General features: G+C 35.4%; 1 protein-coding gene across 17 annotated transcripts in view; it reads left to right on the forward strand.

The window, feature by feature from the left end:
• IKZF2 (IKAROS family zinc finger 2) overlaps positions 1-19,967 on the forward strand; it is a 144,609-nt gene that overhangs the window by 104,351 nt on the left and 20,291 nt on the right. For all 17 annotated transcript variants that reach the window (XM_036022894.1, XM_028509449.2, XM_036022892.1 and 14 more), the window contains one exon: positions 18,891-19,028. In XM_036022894.1, the coding sequence (XP_035878787.1) occupies positions 18,891-19,028 (138 nt within the window). The remainder of the gene's footprint in view (positions 1-18,890; positions 19,029-19,967) is intronic.

The raw sequence follows: 19,967 nt of genomic DNA on the forward strand, positions 1-19,967 counted from the left end.
CTCTCTGTGTCCTGTATTTTAGATTTAAAAATTTTCCATCTAGTAGGTTGGTAACAATGAGCCCAGAGTTGATGTGCACTTATGTTCCTGTGAGTTTATACATACATGAAAGGGACCCCCCAAAAGGGAATTATCTTCTGGAGTGTAGGCCCCTTGATATACAGGCTTCTCCCACTAGGTATGAGTTCTAGGAACCCATCTGCACCATTGTACCAGCTGGTGTTATTTTAAGAGGCGGTGTTCGGCTTCAGTGAATTTCTTTTGAAGACTCTTTCAACATGTTTGTCCATTGCATGATGGGTGATTTAGGAGTGCACCTGTCCACAATGCACTGAGTGTTCAGCAGTTTTTGACCAAAACCAGCATGGCCCCCATGGCTCACCTTCTCTGTTCACCAGTTCTTGCCCTGAGCGACTTTTTTTCTGTTTCCCTGGATGAAAAAAAGTCCTCAAAGGGAAACATTTTGCTGATGTGGAAGAGGTGAAGCAAAAAACAGCAAACACTCTAAAAGGCATCAAAATTGATGAGTTCAAAAACTGTTTTGAGCAGTGGGAAAAAAGTCTTGATAGGTGTGTTGTGTCAAATGGAGAGTACTTTGAGGGTGACTGAAGTTTAAACATGAAAGAATAAATACACAATTTTTTATAAATAAATTCTGGTTTTTGCAGTCCCCCTTTGTATATATTTAAAAAATGAAAAAGACATTTAGAAAAATATACAGCATATAATATACATTCTTTGATTATCTTTGCCCACCTCCAATTCTTTAATATGTTTTTATCAGCCCATCTTTATCCAATGTTTCTAAAGTGATGAATTAGCTTTTCTAGAAAGAACTTTTTTTTGTACTTTATTGGAAAATGGATGCTTTAATAATTTACGTGATTACAATAACAGATACAGCTGGCATTAATAGATGTGGCTAGAATCATAAGGGAATCATAGTGAATACCCAGTTCAACTGCCGGAATTATTGATGTTTATGTGGGCACACCTAAGAGAGGCCTATGTGTGTCAGGAACTCAGTGTTTCAGGTCATCCACTGGCGTGTTTTTCAAAGGGAATGCAGAGACAGCCAGTCAAGAAAGATTCTTGCTACTACTGTTCCTTTTGCACAGGTGAGGATACAGAGGCACAGAGAGGTCATGTGGGCATAGCCTGGATTCACATTCCAAATTCTATACTTTATGCTGCATATAAAGGATAACAGTTTATTCTACAAAACTTTAAGTTGACTAAATCAACTTATGTGATAAAGGAAAGAGAATACTCTCTGGAAGTCAAGATGTTGACTGTAAGGTTCTGGAATGGCCTCACCGCAAATTAGCTAGGTAACTTGGACAAGTGGCTTAATTTAATCTTCAAATCTCCCTACGCTACTAATACTGTATGATGCTAACTACCGTGTTACCTCTCCTGCCACGACTTTGCTGATCAGTTTCTGTGACCAGACTTCAAAGAGAGTAGTCCCCACTCCCCACTTATTTTTACTGTTTTATCTGTTAAAATAGATTTGCAGAACATGGAGTAGATTTTAAGTTGGGGTTTTCAAATGATCTTCATAGTGCCAGTGTTACTTCTCTGTTACTGGCTGCTAACTTAAACCTAAGCAATATTCTCAATATAGTTTCCAGTTTTCCAATTGTGGTTCCAGTCATGGTTGGTTCACTCAAAATATGTTCACTTTTAATAAATGTTTGAAAAAGCTCCCTTTGTCTTCTGAAAACCAGGAGAAGTATAAAAAATGTTGAATTTCCCCTCCTTCACACTGTAATAGAAAATGGGATTAAGTGTACAAATTCTGATTAGTTGACTGGCTTGCATGTTTTAAATTTTCATTATAGTCATTGATAACATTTTTAAATTTTGAAAGGTTGCCTGATTTTACCAAAAATAAATCAGATCCCTTTAAAGAGCAAAAATGCTTCGGTAGTATTTACCAGTATTTGCCAGGGAAAAGTTTGTTTTCCAGCAATAATATTTTTTATCCTCACCTGATTCATGCTTAGAGAGGAAGGGAGGGAGACAAAGAGGGAGAAAAACATCACGTGAAAGAGACATCATTGGGTTGTCTCTCGTGCACGCCCTGACCGGGAACCAAACCTGCAACCCAGGCAAGTGCCCTGACGAGTAATAAAACCCACAATCTTCTGGCTTATGAGATAACGCTCCAACCAACTGAGCCACACTGGCCAGGGCAGCAATAATTTTTTGAGTATAATTTTATTATTTCTGGAAATATATCAAACCAATAGCAGATGGGTTTTTTTTTCAGTAGCAGATAATTCCCATCAACAACTCCTGTATTTATTCCCACTTCTTAGGATAATAACAAAAGAAATCATAACCTTTCCAGCTTCAGTTATAGAAGTGCTATACCTTAATTTTGGAATGTTTTCCATTTAGGAAGTAAAAAAAAAAGAAATGATACAATCTAAGTTTATTTGTACAGAGATCATCAGTGTTTGATTTTTTTAAAAAAATATTTTCATTTACTATGCGTTATTTAGACTTATTCTATTTATAGTGATACTGGACATATTATTAGAATTCCTTTATCTGATTGCATTATTTTGGCTAAATTTATGTATTACTAGAAAGTCCAGCCCTTTTTCTACTTTTGCCCCTTTGTAACAATCAGAACAAAATGAATGGCTGAAAAAGGGGTAAAAAAGATCTTTTTACATGTGAAAATTAAATGGTATTTTAAGAGAGAATGGGAAGAGAAAGAGAAATAAAAAGTTGGAATGTGTCTTCAACAGCATATCAGCTGAAAAATTTTAACCCAGTGAGAAAATAAAATATACCTTTGTAAACATATACCAACCTTAGACATACAGTTGTGAGGAAGTAAAAGATACTGGTTTCTATTTCAGACTCTCTATTCTTTAAGCGTAAGATTTACCACATAAGTCATCTAATTTGCTTTGTATAAATTTATAACATAGCATAGTATTTTTTGAGGTTTTAATGATTAATCAGTGCAGTTGCTAAAAAATCAAATGATTTTTAAATTAGTTTTGGTTCTTAGATTTTTTTAGTTTGACAAGTGATTATAGTTATTTCATTCCTAGAGATTTGATTACTTTGCTTCATATATTACATATATCACTCCTTTTGTCTTTATTATACCCGATACACTGGGGAAATTGTGTTTCAGTGAAATCCTGGACCCCTGTTAATCAAAGTAATATTTAACTTACTTGTTCTCTTTTAAGTCTAGGAGGAACTAGAATTGCATATTTTTCTAATTAGCATTTCAGGTATATTTTTCACATACTCTAATGCTATGCCCAAGTTAAATATTTAAAACAGGATAGAAGGGTATGTATTTTTAATATATGGAAACATATTATACATGTGTTATAAATTCATTTGTATAAATTATAAAGAGAGACAGTATGTATGCTTCTCATAGTCTGAAATGTTTTTATTCCATATTTAAAATTCAGTTTTGGTCATTGGATTGTACTGGACTCAGATTATCATAAAAATTATGTGTTGCATAAAAATGGAATTTTTTGGAAACATTTGAAAATCAAAACTCCTAATATTTCAAGGAAACTTGTTCATCTCTTGTATTCTACAAAAGTTAAATATTCCTTAACACTAGCATATTTTTAAGATACTTATTTTAACATTAATATATTGTACCAAGATAAATAAATAAAATATCCTGGAATAAGCGGATCAGTGCATGAATTTTACTGATTTTTTTGCTTATCTCATTATAAGAAAATGAGAATTACTTTGTTTTTTACATAAGACCTGTTATGAAATTCCAAGTAAAACCTTTGCTTTCAATTAACCCAGTATTTAGTATAGGATATAACATTTTATTTGAATATAGCACCAGAAAATAAATACTTAGTAAAAATAGTTTACCTCATACAGTCTTGTGCCGCTTAACAGCAAAGGATATGTCCTGAGAACGGTGTCATTAGGCAACTCCATTATTATGCGGACAGCATAGAGTGCACTTTCACAAACCTAGAAGGTGTAGCCAGTCTCCGTCATTTTAGGTGCTATCCTTTTACAGCACACATTCATTCCACCAGCATCAGCACAAACACGTGAGAAATGCATTGCACTGAAAAATTCCAATAGCTACAACATCAGTAGGTGATAGGAGTTTTTCAGCCCCATATAGTCTTATGGGACCACATCACACATGTGGTCCATCTTTGACTGAAGTGTCATCATGTGATGCGTGGCCATGTATGTGTATAGGATAGCCCTGGAGTAATAGCTGTTTGAGGAAATTTCCAGTGTGAAAGTCCTCTTTTGACTTAGGATCAGTAAGTCTACGTTTGTGAACAACTATCTAGTTTATTTCCAAATGCCACCAAGGAATGTTGAATTTTACAACAATACTTTATAACTTGTTCAACGTTTGGCAGTTTTCAGCTTAAGAAGTTTGTTCTTTATGTCTAATTGTCAGTTTAAAGCTATTTGGTCTTATAAAAAGGAACTGGACCAAATGTACCATGTAAATATCTACCTGTTAAAATAGCAACAACTTCCTCCTCATTGCAAGTTTTTAGCTATTTTTATGAGGACTGCCTTTTTATTTTGCAAGACGCTGTTAATTCCAAGGACTTTATTTTATCCATTAAATAGCTCAGAACTATGCTTGTATTCATTCCTAATATTGGTTTTTTAAACTGTATCAGTTACTACACTGCTGCAAACTCACTTAAAAGTTCGCCTTTTATTTTAAAGTCTAGTTTGTCTTGTTCAGTTATGCCCTTTACAAAATAAAACATTGTGACTCACCTGCTCTGGAATATATTTGGATATTCATCTTTAGTAGAATGTTAAACCAACCAACAGGCATTTTAAAGGTATAAACTACACAGTCTCAAGGAAGCTGGTAAGAAGATATTGCTTTCTCCTCATATCCAAATCTCTTGAAAATAAAATGCAAAAGTAGCATCTGGCTTGGATTGAGATAGGGCTAACCTTTGACTGTATTGTTAAGGAAACAACTTAATGTTAAATGTTCTAGTGATATGTCTCATATGGACAGTCTGTTAATTTGTCATGAGAATGCTACACCCTCAAATGTATTGTCACTTCCTACTAAAAGATTCACTACCACAGCCACATCATTTCCTTAAATTGCTGACTGATACTGGTCAGGAATTCCATTAGACTGAAAGGTATTCTCAAGTACATGTAGCATTGTAATCACTCACTCTCTTTTCTAATACACCCTCTTTCCATCTTGTTTTGTTTAGATTATCTTCCTCTCTTGTCTCTGCTTTTGCCTCCTACTCTTTCTTTTGTCTTTCTCATAGATTCCCGCCCCCAATCCTTCAATGTTCCCTTTAATATTACTTCACTTTATTTGTTGAGGAGACTGGCAGGAAAAGTAGCTAAATAAGTATTTTTAGTTTATATTATGTCAAAATAATTTGTATAACATGGAGTTACTACAGGTTATAAACTTTCAGGTATTAATAGTACTGATTATTTTCTGAAATGACTGGAGAGTAGAAAATATCTAAAAATTAAGTACTTGGTCAAAAGATTATCATCATCAGTTATATTCATATTGATATTATTTTAAAACCTGATCACCGTGACTTCTCTACCAGATTTGCCAAAGAGACCCACTTAAAAAATACTAATCCATGGGCCAGTATATAATAATAGACATAATGGAGAAAATCATGCAGGTTCAGAAGTTAAATCTAATGCAACTCATTCATAATAATGATGGTGCATTAAGTTTAGTATAATTTGTCCTGCAGGCTTCCCATGAGAAGAAACTGTTCTCACCTGATTGTAGACTGGGCACCTGGGCCACTTTCTCCGTGATCTCCCAAGTGTGAACTTTCCCCACCCTCCACCCCTTGCTTTGCTTCCTGGAGGTGGTTGATAGAGGTGGATTGCACTGACAATTACACAAGCTGTGTCAGTTGCACACATGATTTGCATAACTGTGCTATACTGATTTCATCCATCAGGTCCCAATACTGATGCCCTTGGTGCCTTCTCTGTATGCTTTGCAATAAATACGAAAGAGAGGAGATGGGATCAGTATCTTCATTCCTGACTCTTAAAACACACACTTAAGGCCCTGCCCATTGAAATTTTATCAGGAGGGAAAAGCTACTTTCAGTTAGCTTAGCTGCTGAAACAATCCATGTGATTTCCACAAAGTAGAACACTTTTTAAATTATTTTTCCATCAAACAAATAATCATTTTATACTTTACCTTATCTTCCTTAATGAAAAAAATTTAAAAGTTTAAATAACATATGATAGTATATTTTAAATGAAATTTTTTCAGGTGCTTAGCAGTAATCCATCTTCTTTAAATTTCATTCACATATTTCACTAAAGAGTTATTAAAGAGAAGTCTTTCTTCTGTACCACATACTTATCTGATGTTGCTCTCCACTTTGGCGCAAAAACAATGATTAGGTCAATTTATTGCTAGAAACCTTCCTCCTTACCTTTTTCTATTCTCAGGAGTTCTAAAGAAATAGGCAAAAATCAAGGTCCTTTTTCTCACTCTTCTTAATCTTCTACAGACATAGTCCTCACTCCCAAGTATACCATCAGTGTTTTATGCCCTACCTAGGTGTTAGTGTGAACAGTCTGAACTCGTGGCCAGTACACATTTTCTCTCTGACATCGCCGAGCCTGCAGGCCAGCATCTTTGGAACTCACGGGCAGAAGTGGAAAAGCCGCATGCTAACTTCATTGCTCCCTCGGTGTCCAAAAGGGCACATCACACTTTTCCTGGAGGGGGTGGGAGTAAGCTAACCTCCACCCCCTCCTCTTATTTTCCTACTTGATCCATGTGTGCGAGTCAAGGAAACCTGTTTATCCACAGCCTGTACTATCTTGCCAGACCTTGGAAGTAAACTCCCCAAGGGTAGAAAATCACGCAAATGAGGCAAATAAAAACCAGTGTCATTCATTATAAGAATATAAAATATAAGTGAAAAAATTAAGTTTGTATTTAAGGTATCACATGTCATCTGTCAGAGTGTTATCCATTTACACCCTACAGAAATGTGATGATGTAAGCATATGGATAGGAATGGAAGATCCTTACTTCAGCATCTTGAAACAAGAGACCTTGTTATATTCTATTTCACATCTGCATCCCTTATACTGTATTGGATTGGATGATGAATGAATCTATGGACGCTTTCAGTTCAGCATTCTTGCATTAAGTAGAAAGTTCATTTTTTAATACTAGTGGAGGTCTGTGGTGGTTATATATATTTTCCAGTAGATGATAAATTTCAATTCATTATAAAAATAAGTTAATGGCTAACATTTAGCAGTCTCTTATTTTGTGACAAGCACTATTTTAAAGCCCTTAATTTCCTTAAGGAAAATCAAATTTTAAGAGAGAGATGCCACCTAATATCCCCATAATATATGGTCCCATATGTAAAGCTTTATTTTATTAAGGTTATTATACTTTTACCATATTTTTTGTTTATATTTTTCCAACAGTGTATTATTTGGATTAGATTTTAAATGCACACACACACACACACACACACACACACACACACAAGTGCCGAGCATAATAAAACTAAAGGTCGTATCATGCTCAAATAAACAAAACATGTTCTGTAATGCTTGGCAACACAGAGAAATTTAGAATAAAATTAAAAATCTAAGAATAGTATGAATTACCCTTGTGAGAGTAGTTTTTAAAAGTTATGCTATTATATAGTAAAAACCTTTCTATCATTACCATAGGTGCCTATTGTATGTGACTTCCAAGACATTTGGGGGAAGCTGGGGTATAAACTCCCCTTTGCCCAGCTCCGGAGCCTGTGCTCTCAGTTGCCACACTCCTGCTGTCCAGCCTGGTCTCCGCACAGCAGCCACAGTGTTGTTCTAAAACCCATTTTAAATCAGGTCATCCCTCCGCTTAAGATAATGGCTTTCCATTATTCTCACGATAAAATCAAACTGCTTACCATGGTGCACAGAAGCTCTGTCCACTCTGCTCTCACTCTGCTTTCTTTCCCAACCCAGGTTCCTTTATTCTTTGCTACCTGCGGGATGTTGCACTGATGATCCTAGAAATCTTTACCTTCAGCTCTTTCCCCAGTTCTTGGCATGATTGGCTCATTATGCTTTCAGATAGTAGGCTTCTATAAGCATCCTACCTAAAGCACCCTCGTAGTTACTGTCTTCCCGGCTCTATCTTCAAGTCCCGTTAAGCTTCCATCAGGATCTTGGGTCATCTTGGCCTTTTGTTCCTGCATCTGTTGCCTGCGTGTAACCCACCACCCCCCAGCCCCTGCCATTCTAATGTAACCTCTGTGAGATCATGGACCTCCTCTGCCTTACTAATGTATTACCTAACTCTTTGAGTGGTGTTTGGCATATAATAGGTAATAAAAACACTGTTGATTAATTGAATAAGGAGAGTCTTATGGTATATACTTAATCTAAAAAGAAATTCCATAAAGGAAAAGGAAGAAAAAACACTAAGCTATTCTAATTTCCAGAAGGTCAGCAAATGTAAGCTTGTGAATCACAAATATAAATAATACATTTAGATCATTTTTCTTGTAAAATTAGATGTAGCTCAAGAGTGCTCTTTTCACTCTTTCCTGGATAATAAACATAGCATGCCTGGTATCTTCCAGTTGAAAATTCTTGGTACCAGGTGAAAAAGCCTAAGAAAGTTCCAATAATGAAATGATACTTATTCATTCAACACATATTCTTGAGTATCTTTGTGTCAGGCATTGTCCTAGGCACTTGAGATACGACGGGGAAGGACAAAAGATCTGACTCTATGGAACTTACATTCTAATGAAGAGAGATGGGCAGTCAGCAGTGAACACAATAAATAAGGGCATTGTACAGCACTTATACATGTGTAGCGTGTTAGAAGGGGATGAGTGCTCAGGGGTGGGGGAGCGATGCCATTTATTCAACACTCACTGTGTGTCAAGGACCTTGTTAAGTTTTCCATATGCACATTTTTGTATTTTTCACAAAAGTGCTATGAGTGAGGCACAACTATTTACTCATTTAACTTAACCCAGCGTTCACACGCAGCTAGTAAGTGTTAGGGCTATAAATTGGAAACCACATTGGAAAAAGTATAAATCCACATTATGGATGTACATGCACCCACATATTTACTCTATATGAATACTTCATTAGTTAAAACAAACTGTCAGCTTCCAAACTGATTGGTCCTATTTAATATCCAGATTTCTTGCTTACTCGGGTTAGTATATTTGAAAGCCTTGCTACTTACCTGAGTTATACTGGGAAGTCAGATAAGAAAAACTGCTTAGAGAAAGAACAGAAATCATATCTAAAAGGAAAATTTCATGTGACTTTGTTATTACTTTATTCTATATTCCTCAAAAATTCTTACTTGGCTTTCTATTTACTTTTCATTCCCTGTGATAAATGTTTTGTACCTTTGTAATAACAAAAGCTTCAAATATATCTGTCTTGTGTCTTAGATTTCCATTTTATCATCTTCTTGCTGCATTATAACTCTTTACATCCTTATAATTTCTGTGGTTCCTTTTCTCACATTCACTAATCAATCAAATTAATTTGAAAATTAATGTTATTACATTATAAAACAAACGGACACGTTTGAATGGTTAAGTCATGCATGCACGGACCTGGAGAGTATGCTAAGTGAAACAAGGCAGTCTGAGAAAGACAACTACCACATGATTTCACTTGTATGTGGAATCTAATGAGCAAAGTAAACTAACAAAATAGAAATAGACTCATAGATACAGAGAATAGACTGACAGCTGTTAGAGGAGAGAGGGGTTATGGGGTTAGGTGAAAAAGATGAAGGGATTAAGCAAAGAAAACTCATAAACAGAGACAACAACATGGTTATTACCAGAGAGACAGGGGTGGGAGGAAGTAGAAGAGGGTAAAGGGCAGATAAATGGTGACAGAAGGAGACTTGACTTTGGGTGGTAAACACACAATACAACATACAGATGATACATCATAAAATCGTATGCCTGAAAACTATATAATTTCATTACCACTGTCACCCCAATAAATTCAATACAATTTTTTTAAAGAAATGGGATGTAAGGTTGAAATTGTGAGCAAGGAGTCTACATGGCGTGCAAGGGGTGTTGAAAATGATTTCCTTCAAACATTTGAAATATCCTGTGCTTCTTTTACTTTAAAATATCTGTCCTAAGAGTTTGCTTCACTAACCCCAAAGCACCTTGCTACAATTTGAGGATCACAGGCTTAGCAAGTTAGTGGAGAATTTATTATTTTAATAACAATACTTGTTGACAGTATGGTGCAATGGCTCTCTCATACACCAGCAGTGTGAATATGAATTGGCAAATCCTTTTCTGAAGCAGCAGTATAACGATAGTGATCAAGAACATTAAAATTGCTCATATAGGGGGTTCACAGAATAAAAGAGACCACTGATTCTGACAAAGTATAACTTATGGGTACTAAAAGCAGAAAATAATTAATGTTATTTGCACAGTTCAGTGCTCATCTTTCTTCAGATTAACTTACAATTCTGTAAGCAACTACCAAATAAAATCAGACATCAAGTTCCCATTTTTTCCATGAGTATATAAAGTGACTGCATTTCATTTGTTAATGGAAAAAGAGTGTGATATATGTATAATAGTGTTGCTGATTTTATGTTATCACAAATGATAATTATATTTTCTGTGTATAGATGTGTTTGCATGTTTCTATATGTGTAAACATATACATCTCTATAAAGAATACAACATTTACCGTGTTTGTTAGTGCTATTGTAATTTGTTCCATAGGTTTCACTGAGGTAACTCTTGAAGTAACATATTCCAAGAAACTATAAGTGAACAAAAGTTGGTTGTACTATTTGCCTTTATAACTCCCAGTGAATTTATGGCAAATGTCACTACTTTAACATTCTTTATGGGTATTTGATTTGTCCTTTTGGGTACATATATGGGATTCTTAGGAGTATGTATAGAAAGGAACAGGCCTTTTTAATTTTTAACTCCTTGTAGTGATAGATGGAGATAATCTCAGTAAATGCTAGCAATTTTTTAATTGAGTAGTTTTCAAGATTGTCAAGTTTTCTTTACTGAATCTTCAAATACAATTAATTGTCCAGGTTAGTAATCTGTGTCTATAGCTCTGACAGATTTATACTGGATGTCTTTTTTTTTTGTGAGGTACAAGTGTAGGATTTTTATGAGGTACCGTATGTCAAGGAAGAGACTGTACGTTAACTTTTGAGATAGTTGGGAGTATTGGCCTTGTTATCTTCTGTGTCTTAGAATCCTTAGATTGTATATTCTTAGAATTATACTTTTAAGAAACTTTATTTTACTTACATGAATTGCATTGGTATTTAAGCTTATCAAGTTAGTGTGACTTTCTTGGTATTCAGTCCAATTAAAAATATAGCTTTTGCATCCAATCATGATGAAATATTTGGGATCAGATAACCCTCCTGCCTTGAGCAACTGGAATGCCAGACAATGTACATTAAATGACATTTAGACATTTAACAATAGCCACTGTGGGACTGTGACCCCTGAGAGAAGAAAACAAAGGCAGTGAGTTCTACCATTACCCCGGCTTACTTCCAGGAGGCAATTTCCAGGCCGCAGTTGAGGACCAGCAAACACAAACAGAGCAGGCAGTCTTGGTGAAATGAGGAGTCCAGGGAGACCTCCGTGCCTAGAGAGTGGAAGGCAAAGGATCAGACAGGAAGAAGCTGCACTGAAAAAGCTCTGGAGTTCTGGAGGGTGCCCCTTCAATCCTTCACAAAATAGTTTGTACTTATGTGTATGAGGAAACTGCCAAGGGGGAAAAACTCCAGAAAGCATAAACTCCAACAGTTCCTAGACCTTATGTGGGGCTGGGAATTGTTAATTATCACTAGCCAGTGTGGAAAGATTTTGTAACGTGCAGGGCATTGAGTGAAGTCTTCAGAAGGTTATCATCTTAGTGCTGCGGCTAAATTAGCCTATTTATCAAAGCATGCTCTGTATCTGCCTTAGAGCAGAAAAGCAATATCAAAAGGATAAATTGATTGCAAGAAATGTTATAGCATAAACCAAAAATATACTTTAAAGAAATGTAGAACCCACTAATATAAAGTTTATAATATACAGCATCCCATTAAAAATTAATAAATGTGCAAAGAAGATAGAAAGTATTATCCATAATCAGTAGAAAAATCAATCTGTAGAAACAGACCCAGAAATAACCAAATGGTAGAAACAGGAGACATGAATGATAAAACAACTGTTTTAATATACTCCATACATTTAAAAATGTAAAGGGAAACATGAACATAAGACTACAAGTGGTACTTGGATGGGAATGTATAGCATTAAATGGTTATATTGGAAAAATAAAATGGTCTCAACCTAATTAATGAAGATTCTTAAGAAATTACAAGAGAAGAGGAAAATAAGTGTAGAATATGTAAAGTAAGGAAATAATATGATAAAGGCAGAGATCAATGAAAGAGAAGACAGAAAAATAATAGAGAAAAACCAATAAAATCAAAGACTGATTCTCTAAAAAGATCAATAAAATGGATAAACTTCTAGCCAAGATCAGTCAATACTAAGAGAAAGTGCTCAATTTACCAACATCAGAAATGAAAACGAAACATCACTAAAACTCCTATAACCACTGGAAATACAATACAGAAATATTATGAAGAAGTTTATGTCAATAGATTTAAGCAGATAAAATTAGTAAATTCACTAAAACATGGAAATCATTGAAGCTCACTAAAAAAGAAATACTCCAAATAGCCTTATATTTATTCCAGGAATTGAAATTACAGTGAAAATACCTTCCCAGAAATAAATAATTTAAGGAAACTTTTAAGTAACAAGTTCTTCTAGAGAATAGAAGTGGGAAGAAATGCTTCCTAATGAATTATGAGTTCAGCATTATCCTGACACTAAAACAAAAACATTATAATAAAAGAAAACTATATAGCAATATCCTTCATGAACATAGGTGCCAAAATTCTTAACAAAATTTGGCAAGTAGAATCCAGAAATAATATGAAAAAAGAATAATATATCATGGCCAAGAAGGGCTTATATTAAGAACTCAGTTGATTAAATACAGTAAAAAAAATCAGTCAATGTAATTCTGCAGATTAATAGACTAAAAAAGGAAAACCATATAATCCTTTTCATAGATGCTGAAAAAGCATTTGATATAATTTGGTATTTATTCATGATAAAAATTTGCAGCAATAAAAAGGAACTTCTGTGACATGGTAATGGCCATCCTTGGAAAAGTAATGCTAATAATAAATGAATGAAAATGTACCCTTAAGACTAGAAATGAGGCAAGACTGCTCTCTCCACTAACATTCAATGTCATACTGGGGGTCTTGTCAATGGAGCATGGAAACAGAAAGAAATAAAAGACAAATTGGAAAAGAAAAAGTAAAATTGTGTTTAGTTTTAGTTTATGGTTATAATATAGAAAATACCAAGGAATCAGCCAAAAAAAATAAAGCTTAATGAGTGATTTTATTAAGATTGCAAGATTCGAGGTCAATATGAAGAAAGCAAGTGCATTTCTGTATGATAACAATGGACAGTTGAAAACTGGAATTTAGAAAGCAATAGCATTTATTATTGCATACAAAAAGATATGAAATACATTGAGACACATCTAATACTATATATAACACTTAGAGATAAGTTGAAATCATTATGTTAAAAAAATTATAAAATATTACTGAGAGAAATTAAAGATATAAATAAATGGTAGGACAATAATATGATCATGGTTTAAACAATTCAATACTGTTGAGATGTTCTCAAATTTTAGCCTGTCAGTTCAGTGCAATCCAGATCAAAATTCTCACAGATTTTCTTTTGTAGAAATTGTCAAGTTGATTCCTCATTTTTCTTTGGAAATACAAAAGACCTAAAATAACAAAAATAATTTTGAAAACAAGCAAAAAGTTGGATAACTTACACTATTTACAAAGACTGTTAGTAAGACCTACTCTTTGGATTTAAGGATACACATAGAAATTAATGGAATGGAATAGAGAGTCCAGAAATATATGCAAAAATATATGATCAATGATTTTCAACAAAGGTACTGAAATAATTTAAGGAAACAAGAAAACTTTTTATAAAAAGAGCTAAAAGAATCCGATATCCACATTTTTTAAAAAAATGGCATAGGCTTTACCTTATACCACATACAGAAATTAAGCTGAAATGAGTCGGAGACCTAAATGTAAGAGCTAACACATATAACTTCTAGAAGAAAACAAAAGAGAAAATTATTCTGACATTTGTTTAGTCAAGGATTTCTTGCATAGAAGACACACACACACACTCAAAAACACAAAGCACAGATGGAACTATTGATAAATTGGAGTTAATCTAATCAAAATTAAAAACTGAGTTCTTCAACAGAAACTCAAAAATAAAAAAGCAAGACACATTTATAGAAAATATTTGCAAAGCATATACTTCATGAAAGACTTCATCCAGAATAACAAAAACTCTTTCAACTCAGTAATAAAATTAGAGATAACATTTAAAAGATAGCAAGAGGTTGAACAGCTAATTCACCAAAGGAAATAATGTGAATGGCAAAAGATTAGTCTCCTGAGACATTAGAAAAACACAAGACACCATGAAATACCACTCCATACCTACTAGAATGGGTAAAATAATAAAAAGATTGACAATACCATGTTCACATGGATGTGAAACAGCTGTTAACTCTAATATATGCAGTGCCATGGAAATGCACAGTGATCCATTTTGGAAAACAGTCAAGTTTCTTATAAAGCTAATCCGATCCCTACCACATGAACCAGCAATTCCGCTTCTAGGTATTTACCTAAGAGAAATGAAAACAAAGGCTTGCTTGCGAAAGTTTGTAGAAGCTGTATTCCTAACAGCCATAACCTAGAAACATCCCAAATGAATGAACATACTGTGGTATATTCATATAACAAAATGGAGCTCAGCAATAAAAAGCAATCAACTACCAATACATGTAACCACATGGATGAATCTCAGAATCACTATGCTGAGTGAAAGAAGCCAGATGCAAAAAACTACATGGTGCATGATTCAGTGCATATAAAATCCTCAAAAAGGCAAAACTGTCATTACAGAAGCAGATCAGTGGTTGCCATGGAGTGACTGTGGGGAAGAGAGTTGTTGCAAAAGAGCAAGAGAGAATTTTTTAGGGGATGGAGATGTTCTATATTTTCGTTGTGGTGGTGGTTACAAACTATACACTTTTAAACTCCTTGAAAATACACTCAAAGTGGGTGGATTTTATTTTATGTAAATTATACCTCAATAAAGCCAATTTTAAAATGGTTATGTTGAATTTTAGATTTCAGAGGAATATGCATGAGGCAATACTTAGAAAGTATTTGGAAGTATGAAGTTCAAGTGCAGTCATTCAGCAACTACCTGTAGAGCATCTCGTGTGTTTAATGACTGCTGTATGCACTGTCAATTCAAAACTGGGTAAAACGTGACCTCTGTCCCTACAACAGAGCTCGTTGTTGGATTAGGGTAATAAATTAACACCAAATGGATACCTACAATGCAGTTGTCTTGTGTATCACATGTGTGAACAGAGCACTGTGAAAGCACAAAGGAGAAAGCTATGTGCTCACCAAGATCATTTACAAAAAGGTTTAAATGACAAGTCGAAGCTTACAAATACAGGCAATTTTCCAGGCATAATTTAGATGTTTCGTAGAAACGAGGGCTTAACCTAGAGGGAAAAGAGACTACTGTACTGAGAACAGAATCTGGATGTACATATGTATTTGCCACAAAGTAAGAGGCAGAGAAGACAATGAGGACATAGCACCTGATTCCAGACACTAAATAGGAGATTCAAGACCCATGAAAGCTCGATAATAACCAAGAAATAAGGAAGATTCAGGATTGATTCAAGTCCACTGTATATAGTGGTTCAGAGGCTACAGATGACTTTTTAAAATGTTTCAGTAATATCAGAATGAAGGTGTTTCAGATAGTGAGAAGGTGTAATAATTGATAAAAGTGAAAGGAGCAAAATGTGTGTCCTCTTCAGTGAACATATATGTGATACATTTTAACTCATAAGTTTGTAAGTATTATACAGATAAACTCATCATATATAGAGAGTAAATGTTAACCACATTTTCATGTACATGATTTTGAAGAAATATCAAAGAAATGACAGGAAATGGTCTTACGGAGACAGTAGGGCCATTAGATTTGGCAGGGATTGTTAATGATGTCTGAAAATTCTTTTCTAAAAACTAGTGAGGGCAAGCTCTAGACTCTGAAGGAACTAAGGACGTGAGAACAAACAGAAAGAAATGATGGCAGTTCCCAGAACCTCTGACACACTGCCTCTCCTCCACCCCACCCCCGAGTCCCATGATCTGACTAACTTCTACTTTTCCTATGGTTATCAGCCTAAATGTTCCTCCCTCAGGAAGACCTTCCTGTTCAGCCTTCTCCAGCTGACTTAAGTTCCCCACATTATACCAGCACGGCATTCGTTTGCTTTGCAGAAGCTACCACGATTTGTCAAACAAATGTTTTGTTCATTGCCTGTCTTCCTTGGCCAACTGTCAGTTGCATGAGAATAGGTACCATGAGATTTGGTCTCCATTTGACAATCCAGCTTCATCACAGTTTTGATACATAGTAGGCTCTTTATCAGTCTGTATTAAGTGAGAAGGAATAGGTGGAGCCTTTTCAGAGCAAATTTCTTGGAGGTAGTCATGTGATGCCGAAGTCCAACATGTCACCAGTGTGTGGATTGCTGAAGTGGGTGCAGATGAAGAATTAGGAAACTCGGGGTTACACTTTTAGAAAATGTTACTCTAATTCCTTGGACTCAGTGAGAACAAAGATGGTACGAAGAGGCAAGAGTGATGTTTGGAAGCAGATGACAAAGTGGGAGAAGGGGAAGTGAAGCAAATGGATAGATTTCAAAAATGAGGGGAGTAAAATAAATGACTGTTGAAAGCAGTATAACATATACAGTCTTTTACTCCTTGTCAAGTGAGAGTTTATAAAGGGTTGTGAGCCAAGGAGAATAAAGGGGAACTACATTTAAATAACTTGAGAAGGTATCAAGTTTGCTTGTATAAATTAGGGGAAGAAAGTGTAGGAACTTATGTTTACAGTAAAACAGGTTTCATAGGATACAGTGCGACAAGAATAATACAGGAAGATGATGGAACTAGTTTATAGTGGGCAGTTAATGTCAGTGCATGTGCTTAATAAGTATTAATTGTTCAATAGACTTGTTCAATGCGAATGCCTTACTTATTTCTAGAGAAACAGCACTAAAGAATCCAAAACTGGGTGGTGGTTGTAGGGAACACTGGCTTTTTCTTCTGGTAGTCTCTTCTCATGGAATATAATGACATGTTAAGTATATTGTTTGCACTAAATGTTTCTGACGAAAAGTATTTGCTTGTATTTTTCAATGCTCTTACACAGTGATACACATTCTGCACAATATACACAGCTGCCTGGTTTCGACTTCTCAGAAATCCTTGGTTCTGAATAATAGAAGTTACTTTGCCTAGTATTTTTAGAAATGAGTAATCATGCCTTAGAAGCTTTTGTTTAAGATAATTTACCAAAAAACTATAATAATGAAACAACTTATTTTAGTTTACATGAACCTCAAATATAAAGTAAAGGTTTTGTTTCAAACAAAAATCAGTCCGGGAAATGTTTATGTAGCTGTGAAGACCTTGCCTTGTTACAGTATTTCAGTCCCACTTATTCCCACTGCCATAGCATGGAAGGTGACTGGTCAGGAATGCCGCCTTTGGCCACGGAAAGGAGTCGGCCGCTTGACCTCTGGGCGAAGCACAACGATCCCCTTGGGAGTCGAATGAGAGCCACTCCCCAGGCTCCCTCTGTGCTTCACCGCCGAGGGCTTCGGCCCAGACCACCTGGTGGTGTGTGTTTCTCTCCCTCCTGTTCAAAACCAGGAGCCGGAGCGCTCTGTGATGGCCTTGTGAACAGTTATACATTAAACCATGCTTCTGTCCGTAAATGTTTTTTTTTCCTTCTTAATCAATTTTGTAAAGTTTTTTTTTCTTTTTAATGTGATCATCACAGTATTGTACCAGGTGTACTGAGATATGTCTCTCTGGCTATTAGCAAATAATTTATTTTCTAAGTATGAAATACGTTGGAAAATACTATGATCATTGGATAACTGAATATGTTAGGGCTTCACTGGTTATTGTTAATATCCTGACTCAGAGCACCCAGGAGCTTAATTCTTGGTAATGTAAGAACAGGGCTCATGTGGGAGAACACACTTTGCTGCGAAGTTTTGCATGTGTGAATAGTTATTACCAAGGTGGAAAAAAAAGAGAAACTCTGCTTTTATCTGTACTTTTTCTCATCACTTGAATTCCTTTTAGTCTTCTTGGTACCCATGAATAATTTTTTCATTAAACAATGACATTTCAAGTTGTTGCATTTTGGTTTCCTTCAGTGTGATTCTCTGTCCTTTCCACCACCACCCCCCGAAAAAAATAAGTACAAAATAATTCTCGTCATGTATCTAGCTGACAGAACTGTGTTAAGAGTAACTGTTACTGTTAAGAGTCAGATAATTTGAAGACTGATCATGTAGGATACAGTCAGAGCATGAATTGGATTCAGTTTTTCCTCTGTCACCAAAGGTACCATCTGCCTTATCTTCTCTCTGTCTTCTAGCCTTGGTAGAGATTTATTATCTAAATCAGAGTGTGGAGGAGGAAGAGATTTAAGTCTGAAAAGCATATAAATGCTTCCTCCAGACTATCAGAAGTTAGCTGTTAATTTTGCTGTGGACGAGACTGGCCGCACACTAATCCTGAATTCTCTTCCCAGTGGGTAAACCTCACAAGTGCAACTACTGTGGACGAAGCTACAAGCAGCGCAGTTCACTGGAGGAGCACAAGGAGCGCTGCCACAACTATCTCCAGAACGTCAGCATGGAGGCCGCGGGGCAGGTCATGAGTCACCATGGTGGGTAGAAACGGCCTTCACAACCTTCATCCTCCTCTCCACTGCTCTTGTCGTTTCTAATGGGGTAAATAGTTCCGTCTGCCCTGCAGCATGGGGATAGACTCTTACTTTGTTTAAAGCAACTTTAGACCACATTAACCTCACGTGGGATTACCTTCTTGAGCATTTGAAATGAGTTGAGCTTTGGGACACTTTGCAAACAAACTCTACTGAGATTTTGTGGGAATCACACATTATTTCTCCTAACATGTATTTGCATAAACATAATAATAGCAGGTACCCTTGAATATACCAAACAAAGGTACTACTCTTCCTAACAGTTCCACATAGGTCTCCAGGTTTCCTGACAGATTTAACTGGCTATTTGTGCCTTTGCATTTCTCTTAGGTAAGTGATCAGTGATGTAATTGGAATTTACTCCCATCTGTCTTGTGATGTATCTTGGAAATTACTGATTCTGCTTTCTATAAGTGTAGGACACAAACTAGGTCAAAACTAGGCACCACTTCCCTCCACAAAAATCAAAACCCGTGCAAAACATCCTGATCTGCACAACACACGGTAGCAGGTAGAAAGACAATCTGTAAGATGTATCAGTTAATAATTCTCCATTACCGATAAATTAATGTTAGTATACCAGCCTCACAAGGAAAACCACTAATTTGTTATTGATGTTTGGAGCCATCTTGACTTGTCTTATCCTACTAATTATATGTTTTTTTATTTTATTATTCATATGAGTACATACAAAAATCTTAACTTATTGGTATTTTTATATCTGTTATATAAAAAGATTTGGCAGTATTAAATAGTGCAATTAGAGAATGCTATAGTGACTTTTAAAGTATAAATATCTATTGCGTGATTTATAGACAGATCTAAGCTTATTTGTGGGGCTTTTATTTGCTTTATATAGTGTCTACTGTGGAACTGTGTTTA

The sequence above is a fragment of the Phyllostomus discolor genome, chromosome 4, assembly GCF_004126475.2.
Source record: "Phyllostomus discolor isolate MPI-MPIP mPhyDis1 chromosome 4, mPhyDis1.pri.v3, whole genome shotgun sequence".
Taxonomy (NCBI): Eukaryota; Metazoa; Chordata; class Mammalia; order Chiroptera; family Phyllostomidae; genus Phyllostomus; species Phyllostomus discolor.